We start from the raw sequence: 11580 nt of genomic DNA on the forward strand, positions 1-11580 counted from the left end.
TGCTTAAAAGCGTGGGCTTGCACATGAGTCTGCAAAAGAGAACATTAAAGAGAAAACTAATATTCTGTTTTACTTTGTATTCTAAGGGTGTAAATACATAAAGCGCATATTTGGCTGGCTTAAGTCATTGTTTTGAATAAAAAAAAATAATTTGAATTTCAAATTCGGTTGCAAAATAAATGCATATTTTCGACCTTAATGGGCAGCCCATTGTACAATTTTGGAATAAATCTGTATTGTCCTACTACTATAGATTCAATCTGGTGGAATAACCCCAAAATTGCATTCTTGTTTCGCGGGTTTTCTCCAGTATAAGAATTTCGTCAGCCGATTTAAGCCAGTCAAAAAGGAGTTTTATGCATGGTACAATATATAAAGCTACCAGCTGGTTAAAATTTTTTTCTATGTCTGCCCGACTCCTGCCAATTTCGTGTATGTATTTATTGTTTTGAATAATGCAAAACAAAATATTTTCAAAACCAATGATAGGAAGACACGTACATTCCGGGTCGCGCATTAAAGCTGTTAACAAGTTTAGCCATGAAATTGAAATATTAAACAGTTTGGATCATATTTTTGAGCTAAAATCCAGGCATTTCATTCATTTTTCGCGCTACTCATTTTCAAAAGGAGAAAAAATATGAAAAAAATGAAAAGAAAGATGTATATACTTTTGAATGAGTCTGACAGGAAGCGGGCATAGCCTCAGGGCTGCATTTCTGTAGTTTTACGAAGCTGTTCTACCTCCTTTTATGGGTTTATGTATTTCCACCTTAAATCAGTTGAAAAACTTAAAGAAAAACCAACGATTCAACTGTATGTAGTTCCTATGGTTCCTTTTATAAAATAACGCGTCAAAACTATTTCATTACGCCGTTACCTGCAATTGCAGTATAGCTACGATATTTGAGTGTTTTTACACTACCAAATTATTGAAAAAAAATTAATTTATTCAACAAAAACTTCTCTCTTTAAAGCTATTAGTTTCATACTATTTCTCATTTATAAGACAAATCCTTCCAACAAAATGTTCAATGGCATGGTTCAAACCATACGAAATAGTATAGTAGGAACGTATCCTTCGTGCCATGTAAATTCCCGTCTGGATGAAAGGCGAGCTAAAGCTAGAGCTTTGAGGGCAGAGCGTCGAAGAAAGCCTGATAAACCCGATGACTTTGTGACGTATGAGGATTCCGGTAGTGATGAGGAAACTCCAGAACAACAGGAGGAAGTTCTTCACACATCTTACAATGTTTATGATTTTATTCGCAGCAGGGAGAATGGCTTGAATGAAGTAAATATTTATGTAGCCGTGCTAGAATACTTTGTAACTATAATTCCTTCTTACAGAGACGCAGTTTCAATTTCGAGCAAACCAGTCGCTATGTTTTAACGCATGATATGCTGCGGGAAACGCAAATAAGTTTAGGCTACATTAACAAGGTATTTTGCTCAAAATGGTTAAGCAATCGTCAAGTAATATTTGGCACTAAATGCAATAAGGTAAGCAATAATAGACAAAAAAAGGTTTTGTTTTTTATTGGAACGAACTTTCATTCTAGCTTTTGGTTTACGATGTAAATATGCGTCGTGTTGATGCAATTCCTACACTGTCAACAAATCGACCCAATCATCCTGAGGTCCAAGGTGGACTGCATGCAATCGAAATTAATCCAAGTCGTACATACTTGGCCACTGGGGCTAGAAACTCCGCCGATATTGCTATATATCGTTTGCCAACTCTAGATCCTGTATGTGTTGGTGAAAATGGACATAGAGATCTGATTATGGGAATGTGTTGGCTTGATGACCAGTTTATAGTGTCCGGGTCGAAGGATTCACGCATGGCTCTGTGGCGTGTTAATGAAGAACACATGGAATTTCCAGATGGGGGTAAAGAATTTTGCCCAACTGTCGCCACAATTAATCCACTATGTGTTCGTGACTGCCGCACAGCCCAGAGAGTAAGTAAAATGGTTTTCACAGAAATATTCATTGTCAGTTGTTCTCTCCCTCGATAGTTTCGCTTTTCGAAACATCTGCAATCACTCCCATTCCAGATAGTTCGGTCTATCTGCATTTTACTTGGCTTGAAACTGTCCAAGAACAAAATTATATATTCGAAACAGTTGCAGCATATTTCAAAATATGTATTGAATTCTATGAGAATCCGTTGTGGTTTATTATTTGCATTGTTTTCCGTTTTTTTTTGTAGATTCGTTCTTTGTGTTTCAATAAAGAATTTCGGGAAATCGCAGCCCTCTCTTTGAATGGGTATATACATGTGTTTAATGCTGAAACATTTAAACAGAAACTATCTCGTAAACTGCCAAATTGTCAAGATAATGTGAGCATAGCATACCACAGTGATGGCCTGTACGCCATTGGATGTCGTTCATATACAATTTTGTTGGATACAAGAACTTTGCAGGTAAATACATTTTAATCCAAAGTACATTTTCATCAATGATATATATCTACCCAATTTTTTCTTGTCTCTTTTAGACAATCAAAAAAATAACTTCACGTTATAGCGGCTGTGGAATACGCGCCACATCCTTTGAGGGTAACTTACTTACAGTTGGTACTGGCCTGGGAATGCTTTTATTCTATGACATTCGTGCTGGAAAATACTTGGAGAGTAGTGTTAATGCATCACGTACCGTGACATTGAAATGCAGTAAAGGTATAGTGGTAAGTAATTGACATTTAAATTATTTCAAAACTTTTGTCAACAAAATGTATGACTCCATTCCAGTATCCGGAAGATGAAATGGACGGTTTCAATGTAAAATATGTTCCCGCAATTTATACACATTGTTATGATAGTACTGGAATGCGTCTCTTTGCTGCCGGCGGTCCTTTGCCAGCGACTTTAGTGGGAAACTACGCTGGGGTTTGGCAGTAATTTGTATGCCCCCGTCAGAGCTTAGCCTAGTTTCATTTGTTATTAAGTATAGCAAAGTGAGAATTTAAAACTGATTAAAATTTAAGTTAATTTAGGAAAAATTAAATATTCTAGTTTATAGACAGTCAATCTTCATCTATGGTATCCTTGCCTGGTGTATAGTATATGCGCAATATATATTTTTTAAAACAATATGTATTTTCCTGCTACTTAAATTAACCGTTCGCATTAAAGCATTTGAAAAATTGGAAGTAATTTTCAATCACAATAACAAAGTGAAACTTTTTGTAAAAAATAATCAATAGCTGCAACAGAAACTACTTTCAAAATTCCGTAACACCGTAATGTCTTAAAAACCAAAAACATATTACGACATTTTTAAATTACTATTCCCATAACAGTTGCAAAACGGCAACCTATCCTAGATTTAAAAGCTTTCTCATTATTAGAATTGTTAGAAAAAATTAAGGATTTCTGTAGGACGTTTTTCTTTAATATGGATTACATTGTAGATACGCATAATTGTGATGTATAACTTTATTTTTTATTTAGTAATTATTATTTAAGTATTTTCATATATTTGAAATATAAACATAAGTGTATGAATAACAAACATGGCTTATACTCATTAAAAACATACACCGCAATGTATATCTTAGATTAACGAATTATTATTCCTATATACTTGTATAAATTATTATTTATATTTTACTACTATTTTTTATTTAAAATTTCCCATAGGATTATATCTTTACAAATTCAAAGAAAATATATATTACGTAAATAGAAATTACATATATATAAAATATATATACAACAACACAATAAATTACACTGATATTGATACGAGAACATTTAACGTTTTTATCGTATAAAAAATATGAATGGAATATACATACTGCGACCCCCAAACACAATACTATACAAAATACTTGATATAACAAATACAATAAAACATGCAATTTTAATTATTACTGCTATTGCTACCATTGCCACTGCCCCACGGCAAGAAGTTACCCCAGCCACCGCTGCGCTGTTGGCTCGTATCTGCAACTAAACGTAAAAAAAGAAACATCATCATACATAATCAAATGATGAAATGGTAAGCCTTTTGTTTTCGTTTTACCTTTTTGACCTTTCGCAACACAATTCAGCATTTCTGTTTCCGTTCGACTTAATTTTAACAATGTATTCAATACAGGTACCAAACGTGTCTTCTCATCTGCATTGTTAAGAGTTAAAAACTAAAAAAATCCACAATTTTAGTATATATTACACAGGATAAAAATACTAAGAGTAAGGTTGTGGAACTTTCACCATGAATAATTTCATCATATTTTTTTCCATCGTGGATTCCATTTCGAATGATAAAACAAGCAAAAACAGCTGAAAGTTCAGGCCGGCCGAAATTTGAATACCTTCCACCATTTGGAACGAATTTAGCAATTTTCCAAAAAATAAATATTCTGTCAAAATCTTAAAAATAGTGAATGTAGCCGTTTTATACGTCGACGTAAGCCTGCGTAGGCAACTTTTGTCATAGGCCATTAAAATATTCAATAGCGAAACTTGAAAAAATTCGTTTAATAATATAGCTAAAATACCGAATATAACGTGGTACCATTATATTAGGGCTATACAAAGACACGGACCTGCACAGATAATTTTCTGTCTTAGGTTGTAATATCCATTACGAAACAATTTGAAACAATTCCGGTAGATAAAGTCGCTAAAATCATCAAAATACCGAATATAGGGAGGTACCGTTATACGAGGGCTATACGAAGACTTGGACCTGCATACAAAAATTTCTGTCATAGGCTGTAGTACCCATTACGAACTTCAAATACGAAATTTTAAATAATTCCGGTGAATAATGTCGCCTCAATTACCTATATACCGAAAATAGAAACGTGGACCTACATGGCCTATTTTCAATACCAAAAGTCCTGCAGACATTATATACATTTGAGTAAAATTTTCTTCATTTCGTTCGGAAGCTAGAGTGATTTCCACAGACGGGCGGACATCGCTTAATCGACATAGAATTTTATGCTGATCAAGAATATATACAGGGTGAGATGAAAAAACTGCAACCAACTTCAGACTTCTGTCATTTCTAAGCCACTCTTCCGACAGCTGTTAAAATTATTCCTGTGACAGCTCATCATATTGTTTACAAGCGTTCAAAAGCATTTTAGTGAGAATTTTCCAGAAAAAAAGTTATTCGTGATGGAATTCAAGCGTGATAGTGTGTTTTCTTTATATTTGGCTGGAAACCCACAAGTGGCTATCGTTAGAGCACTCCAGTATTTAAATGTGAATAAATCATTTGTGTCTGGTACCATCGCTCGTAACCGTGATACTGGTAGCGTAGCCCGACGTCAAGGAAGTGGACGGAAGAAAACAGCAACATCAAGAGAAATGGTTCGAAAAGTAAAGAAGCGATTTGATCGACAATCGCGTCGCAGTGGCCGAAAAAAAGGCTCGTGAGTTGTACATATCGCAATATTCCATTCGGCAAATATTGAAAAATGAGCCATTGAAATTCCAAAAAATGCAAGAACTTAGACCGCAACAGAAAGAAAATAGACTCAAAAGAACTAAAGAGTTGCTTCGCTTGGCCGAAAAATGTGGCCGCCAAAACAGCCGATGGTCGCTCTCCACTCGAAATAATTGACCGTGGTATCAGAATAAATTCCGAATATTATTGTGAAAATATTCTGGAGGTTGTATTAAAGCCTTGGCCACGAAAACATTTTTGCCGCAGACCTTGGACATTCCAACAGGACTCAGCGCCATTGCACTCAGCATGCGCCACTTAAGAATGGTTACAAAATGAGGTTCCTCGCTTTATTTCCAGCGCACAAGGCAACCAAAATCTCCGGATGGTACCAATCCGTTGGACTATTGTGTCTGCAGTACTTTGGAAAGCAAGGTTGGCACTAAAAAAATACCAAAGGCATCACAATAAATGCCGAATATTATCGCGAAAATATTCTGGAGGGTGTATTAAAGCTTTGGGCACGCGCCACCCAAGAATGGTTACAAAATGAGGTTCCTCGCTTCATTTCCAGCGCACAATGGCAACAAAAATCTCCGGATGACACCAATCCGCTGGACTATTGTGTCTGGAGTATTTCGGAAAGCAAGGTTGGTACGAAAAAATACCAAAGTGTCGACCACCTCAAGCAAGCGCTTCGCCGGGAATGGGCCAAAATACCGCAGAGCAACATTCGGGCAGCGTTTGACTGTTTCATTTGCGGTTTGAAGGCCATAATTCGAGCAAAAGGTTACCAATTCGAACAAATCTCAGCTTACTCTAAAATTTGATGCTATTTTCGACATGTTTTTTCATTCAATAAAAATTTAAAAAAAAATGTAAAAATTATGGCGTTTGACTTTGTTGAAGTTTTTTTATCTCACCCTGTATACAGAATTAGATGAAAGAAGTCTCGCAACATATAGATAGGTACTCACCTTCAAGATAACATTTTTAACATATTCCGAATTATGCAAATGCTGTTCCCTTTCGGCTGATCGTTCCTGCCTTCGCAGTTCCTCCTTAAGCATATCATTCATTTGTGTTAATTTGGCCAAATCTTGTTCATTTTCTGCCAATAAAGCTGTCAAATGGCGGACACGACTTTCTTGCTTTTGCAAACGCTCTTTGGTCGAGTTCAATTCCAACTGAAGCAAGTCGCTGTTGTTATTAATATTATCGGGAATGTTAAGGGCGGTGTTAATTATGGTTTCACTGTTAATGGCATTAATGGGTGTATTTAGAAGTTCATCCAGTGGCATAAAATCATGTGAACGTTTCGAAGAGGCATTTGAAATTTTTCTCGAGGCTGCCAATGAAGCCAACGTTTCGGCCGCTTCTTCAGAGCCTTCGGCATCTTCACGTTCCATTAGCGAATAATTTGTTGTTGTTGTTGTTGCGTTCGTGCTACCCATTGTGGCGGTGGGCAAATGCAAATTTCTCTCTGCCAAATCCCTACGCAATTGCTCCAATTGCCTTTGATGATTTGCATTGAGAGCCTTCACTTGATCTTTATGACATTCATCCATGGTTTCGATTTGTTGGCGATGTTGTTTGAGAATGTCATTTTGTTGCTTTATGTGTTGTTGCAATTCCCGATTAAGAGAATCATTTTGTTTGCGCACCTCATCAACCAACTGCATTAATTCGTTGCAACGTTGTTTAAATTGTTGCTGCTCTTCACCCAAATGTTCTTTTTCCTTTTCCAAAGTTTGTACTTTGGTAGTAAGCGTTTCAACGGTGGTCCTCAGATTTGTTTCCGTTGCCCTAAGTGTGACTATTTCTTCTTCCAGTTCATGTTCTTTGGTGGAATCACGATTCTGATTTTTTCGCAGAACTGCTTGTGCCTTAACCTTGTAATCCAAATATTCAACGCGCAAGTCTTCGTTAGCTCTTTCGGCATGTTTTAGTTTCTGTTCAAATTCTGAAAGTTGTGTTTGTTTGGCAGATAGTTGTTCCGTTAAAAGTTCTTTTTCGTTCTTCAGCGTGCTGAGGGATTGCTCCAAACTACCGGTGGCCTTTGACAGTTCTACCTTAACCGTCTCCAATTCTATTTTTAGATTTTCCACATCTTGTTCAAGTATTTTACACTTCTCCAGAGCTTGCTGTTTACTGTGAAGACTGTCTTTCAGGGTTTTTTGTAAATGATCAATTTGATCCTTTAACTCCTGTGAATGTTTGGTCTCAGCGGCTTTGGAAGATTCCAGCAATTCTATTTCTTTGCGCAATTGATTGATGGTAAGATCTTTAGTTTTAATTTGCTCCTGGGCATTGTCCAGCTCTGTGGTACGTTTGGCAAGTTTGTTATTGACTTCGGTGAGGGATTTTTCGGCAGCTTCGATTTCCAAATTTAAGACATTTGCTTGTTTCCGTGATGATTTAAGTTTTTGATTTTCGCTCTTAAGCGTGTCGTTGAGTTTTTGCTTTTCTAATAGCTGCATGTCCAAATCATCGATACGCTTTTGTAAATCCTTAATTTGGGTGCTTGCTTCGTTTTCGTTCGATTTCATTTGGTCGATTTCCCGTTCCAAGTCCTGCTTTACACTAACTTCGTCTTGCAATTTTTTCTTTAATTTTGCTGCTATAGCTCTTAGTTTGTTGTATTTCTCCTCAAAGGAGTCTTCGACATCTTTAAGCCGCTGCAATTCATCGGCCCGAGATATGGTGGAAGTGGATAAAACTTCACTTTGATTGTCCAGCACATCGGCATTGTTCTGAGAACTTCTTAACATTTCTAACTCTGTGTTGAGGATGCGCAACTTTTCTTCATTCAGACCATTTGTTGTTTCAAGTTTTTCCAATTTTTGGCCAGATTCCTCATTGGTCTTTGTTAGATATTCTAGCTTTTCATGGTGCTGCTTTAGTTCTTCTTCCTTGGCATTAAGATCTCTATGTATAGTCTCCAATTTATCACTGGTTGCTTTAAGTTCCGCCTTCAATAGCTGTTGTTCTTCCTGTTGTCGTGATATTAAATCACCTCTGGCCTTAAGTGCTTCATTTAGTTCTCTCATCTCGTCAAGCAATTCATAGTGTTCTCTTTCCTTTTGATGGTACATTTGTTGATAGTCATTAGCAGATTTTTTATTCTTCTCTAGTTCCTCTTTTAATTCCAATATATTTTCCATTGCTTTCTGATGGGAGCCATGGGTAGTTTCGATATCCTCTTTGAGTTTCTCAATAATTAAAATATTTTCTTCACAATCCTTACAAGTTCCCATAGATTCGGTATCTCCTTTATTTACCCTGACATTCTTGAGAGTTTCTTTTTCTTCTCTTAACTGTGACAACTCTTGAGACTTTTGGAGATATTCGTTTTTGGCTCTGTCTGCCAAATTGTTTAATATCTCCAATTTAGGAACAATGTATTGACTAAGGCTATCGCTGGCATAATATTCTGGGGCAATATTTTCATGGGCATCTTTCAAATTCTGATATTCGACCATGGCTAATTTACTCAGTTTTAAAAGTTTGTTTATTTTCTCTTCACAGATGTTGGGAGCGCTGAATGGCAGCACCATATTCGCCTTAGACAATTTGGCCTTAAGTTCTGTGTTCTCCGTTGTAACGTTATTATATTCATGTTTAACCTTTTCCGACAACTCCATCAACATTCCAACCTTGGCAATTATACCATCCATCGGCTTCTGATCCTTTAATTTTTCTAAAAGTTTGGTATTTTCCAATTTCAAACTATCCAATTCCTGGCACAATAATTTAGATGCCTTAATTATCTCGATTTGCCACTGCGACACTGAGTCCGCATATTCGTGCTGAGTTTCTAACAAAATCCGTTTGCATTCCTTGAGTTTTTTCACCTTTTTATGCACTTCTATAAATCTATCTTTTAGAGCATTAAATTTATGTCTCTGCTCTGTGTTGATTTCCTTAACGAAGCTGTACTTTTCCTTGAGTTCATTCAGAGATTTGTTTAGTTCATTATTTTTTACAATTAATTCTTTATTTTTTGTTTCCGCTTCACGCAACTGATTAATTTCCTGCTCCAACAAGACCAGATGTTGTTTTTGTTCCTTTCCCAGCCCGCTGACCTGTTGCAATTGACATTCCATATTTTCAATATCTCTGAGTAACGAATCGTTGTCTTCGTTCAGACGATCTAATTGTCTTTTTAAACTTTCATTTTCTATCGACAGCTTTTCAAGTTGTTCTGTATCATGTTTTCTTCGCTTTTCCAATTCGCTTAGCTGCGTTGTTAATTGCAATTTATGATCTGTATAGGCTTCTAACATTTCCTTCATTGTCAATAAGGCATTTTTATCAGCTTCCTTTTGGGTTTCGCACTGCTGCAGCTGCTCTTTTAATTTGCGATTTTCTTCAAGCATTTCTGAAATAGAAAATAGAGACAAAAATTCATTAGTTTTTTACATACTTCACAAGATGATGCTGTTAAAGGCTTAACAAGACAAAGAGCTTAACAGCTTAACTCTAGTTTAATAAAACCTCTTAAGTTTTTTCCAGTGGTACTTATTTTTACCCAGATTCCGGAAAACTATTTATTTCTTGGGGGACGAACCCGGGACCCCAGACCCCGGATACACTTACCCAATATAAGAATCGTGGGAAAATTTGTGAAAATACCTATCCAACAAGTGGTAACATGGCGGGATATAAGCATAAAATGTAGCATTTTGGAAAGGTAAGAATGTCAGCTATAATTTGGCTTTAATTTTGTTGGCCCCCATAATGGACCCTTTTTCGAATTTTTGGGGGTTTAAAAAAAATCTGGGCCACAAAAATTTTCATTTGACTATACTTTCCCGGTTTCCAACGATATCTATATTGCCTATATCGGTTATGTGGATCCAGGTCTAGCCCGGGTATTGAACCCGGATCTTCGGCTCAAAAATGTGGGATCTTCCAAGAAAAAATAGTTTCCCGGAATCGGGGTAAAAATATTTTATGTCGGGGAAAAAATCGAAGAGTTTTTACTAAACTAAAGTTGTTCCAAGGAAACGCTATCATTTTCTCTCACTTTTTCGTTTGAGTATTTGAAGTGGTTTCCCTTTTGAAGGTTTGCTTTTTGGTCTTAAACAACATTCACTTGGAATTTGTCACACCCCATATCAAATCGGTTGGGAATGTGGACTTGGTGGGCTTTACCGAAATACATACATTTATTGATAATCTTCTACGGCAAAATGTTTGATCACCGAATAAACAAATTCACAACCAAATCTTCCTGTAACTAATTTAATGCTTTAAATACTTCACCCCTTTACTGGCCTTGTCATGTAGTTGAATATAACTAATATTTTTTTAATACGGTCACTTACCATCTTTGGCCTGTTTCGCTTTCTTTGCAATACCCAACAAGCCCTTGTACTTGTTTATAATTTCCTCTTTGCTCAAAGATTCCAATGTCTGTTTTTGCTAAAAAATAGAAAATCGCAAAATATTCAATATTAGTAACACGTATTATGTATATATTTACAAGTTACTCTACCCCTTGAGATGAAGTATCCATTTTTCCGTCTTTATCAAATGACCTTGTCCAATTTATCTTAAAGATTTTTGTGATTGTAGGTACGATAATTATGGCAATTAGAAATCTATCCTTTCGCAAGCATTTGACGAGTTACACTGCCTTTACACGGTGACATTTTTTAACCATGCCATTTTTTTTTGTTGGTAAAAGGTGTAGAGAGACAAGGATAGAAGAAAAAATGGCACGATAAGCCACCGCACAGGGTTACATGCCATTTTCCTTGCATTTCTCTTTTTGCTTCTTCTGAATTTTTTATGATTTTGACATTTCATATTTTTGATGCCTCTCTTTTATTGTGATGTGATGTTTTTAGTGATTGAATTGTATAGTGAATTATATGAAAATTAATCGGAAGTATTAAAAAGTAAAAAAAGAAAGTTAAAATAAAAGTTAATAATGCTATATTTAACACCTCAATAACTTTTTCCATCATTTCTTCTTTAGTTTCACACATTTAATTTTAAATCACTTCTTTATAAATATCTGTTACAAACAATTAGCTCTATACGAAATACTGAATAAAATAAAATGTCAGAAAAAATGGCAAGCACTATTATCGTAAAATGCCACCGTGTAAAGGCGCGAAGATTTACGCAGAAATTTTAAAAGAGAATTGATAAAAATGCC

At 35.8% G+C, this 11580-nt stretch overlaps 2 protein-coding genes across 2 annotated transcripts; one reads left to right on the forward strand and one right to left on the reverse strand.

Moving 5' to 3' along the window:
- Positions 1 to 864: 864 nt before the first annotated feature.
- Positions 865 to 3443, forward strand: LOC101900857 (DDB1- and CUL4-associated factor 12 homolog). Its single transcript, XM_059128012.1, has 6 exons — positions 865 to 1294; positions 1351 to 1503; positions 1563 to 1964; positions 2216 to 2431; positions 2506 to 2694; positions 2759 to 3443. Exons 1-6 carry the CDS (start codon positions 1028 to 1030, stop codon positions 2906 to 2908), a joined length of 1377 nt encoding a protein of 458 aa, XP_058983995.1. The 5' UTR covers positions 865 to 1027; the 3' UTR covers positions 2909 to 3443.
- Positions 3444 to 3825: 382 nt separating this feature from the next.
- Positions 3826 to 11151, reverse strand: LOC131804798 (GRIP and coiled-coil domain-containing protein 2-like). The gene is made up of 5 exons (XM_059128004.1): positions 10912 to 11151; positions 10742 to 10838; positions 6389 to 9792; positions 4035 to 4152; positions 3826 to 3961 (listed from the first exon to the last, which is right to left on the reverse strand). Exons 1-5 carry the CDS (start codon positions 10930 to 10932, stop codon positions 3873 to 3875), a joined length of 3729 nt encoding a protein of 1242 aa, XP_058983987.1. The 5' UTR covers positions 10933 to 11151; the 3' UTR covers positions 3826 to 3872.
- Between the last annotated feature and the right edge of the window lie 429 nt (positions 11152 to 11580).

Source organism: Musca domestica, unplaced genomic scaffold, assembly GCF_030504385.1.
Source record: "Musca domestica strain aabys unplaced genomic scaffold, Musca_domestica.polishedcontigs.V.1.1 102, whole genome shotgun sequence".
NCBI lineage: Eukaryota > Metazoa > Arthropoda > Insecta > Diptera > Muscidae > Musca > Musca domestica.

Bases quoted from the DNA above. Each gene is read 5' to 3' on its own strand.
- LOC101900857 (XM_059128012.1), top strand. From the start codon at position 1,028: ATGTTCAATGGCATGGTTCAAACCATACGAAATAGTATAGTAGGAACG. The intron at 2,432-2,505 runs GTAAATACATTT...TGTCTCTTTTAG, and splicing joins TGGATACAAGAACTTTGCAG to ACAATCAAAAAAATAACTTC. The intron at 2,695-2,758 runs GTAAGTAATTGA...ACTCCATTCCAG, and splicing joins AATGCAGTAAAGGTATAGTG to TATCCGGAAGATGAAATGGA.
- LOC131804798 (XM_059128004.1), bottom strand. From the start codon at position 10,932: ATGGATACTTCATCTCAAGGG. The intron at 9,793-10,741 runs GTAAGTGACCGT...TTTCTATTTCAG, and splicing joins AGCGAAACAGGCCAAAGATG to AAATGCTTGAAGAAAATCGC. The intron at 4,153-6,388 runs GTGAGTACCTAT...GGATTTTTTTAG, and splicing joins TTAAAAATGTTATCTTGAAG to TTTTTAACTCTTAACAATGC.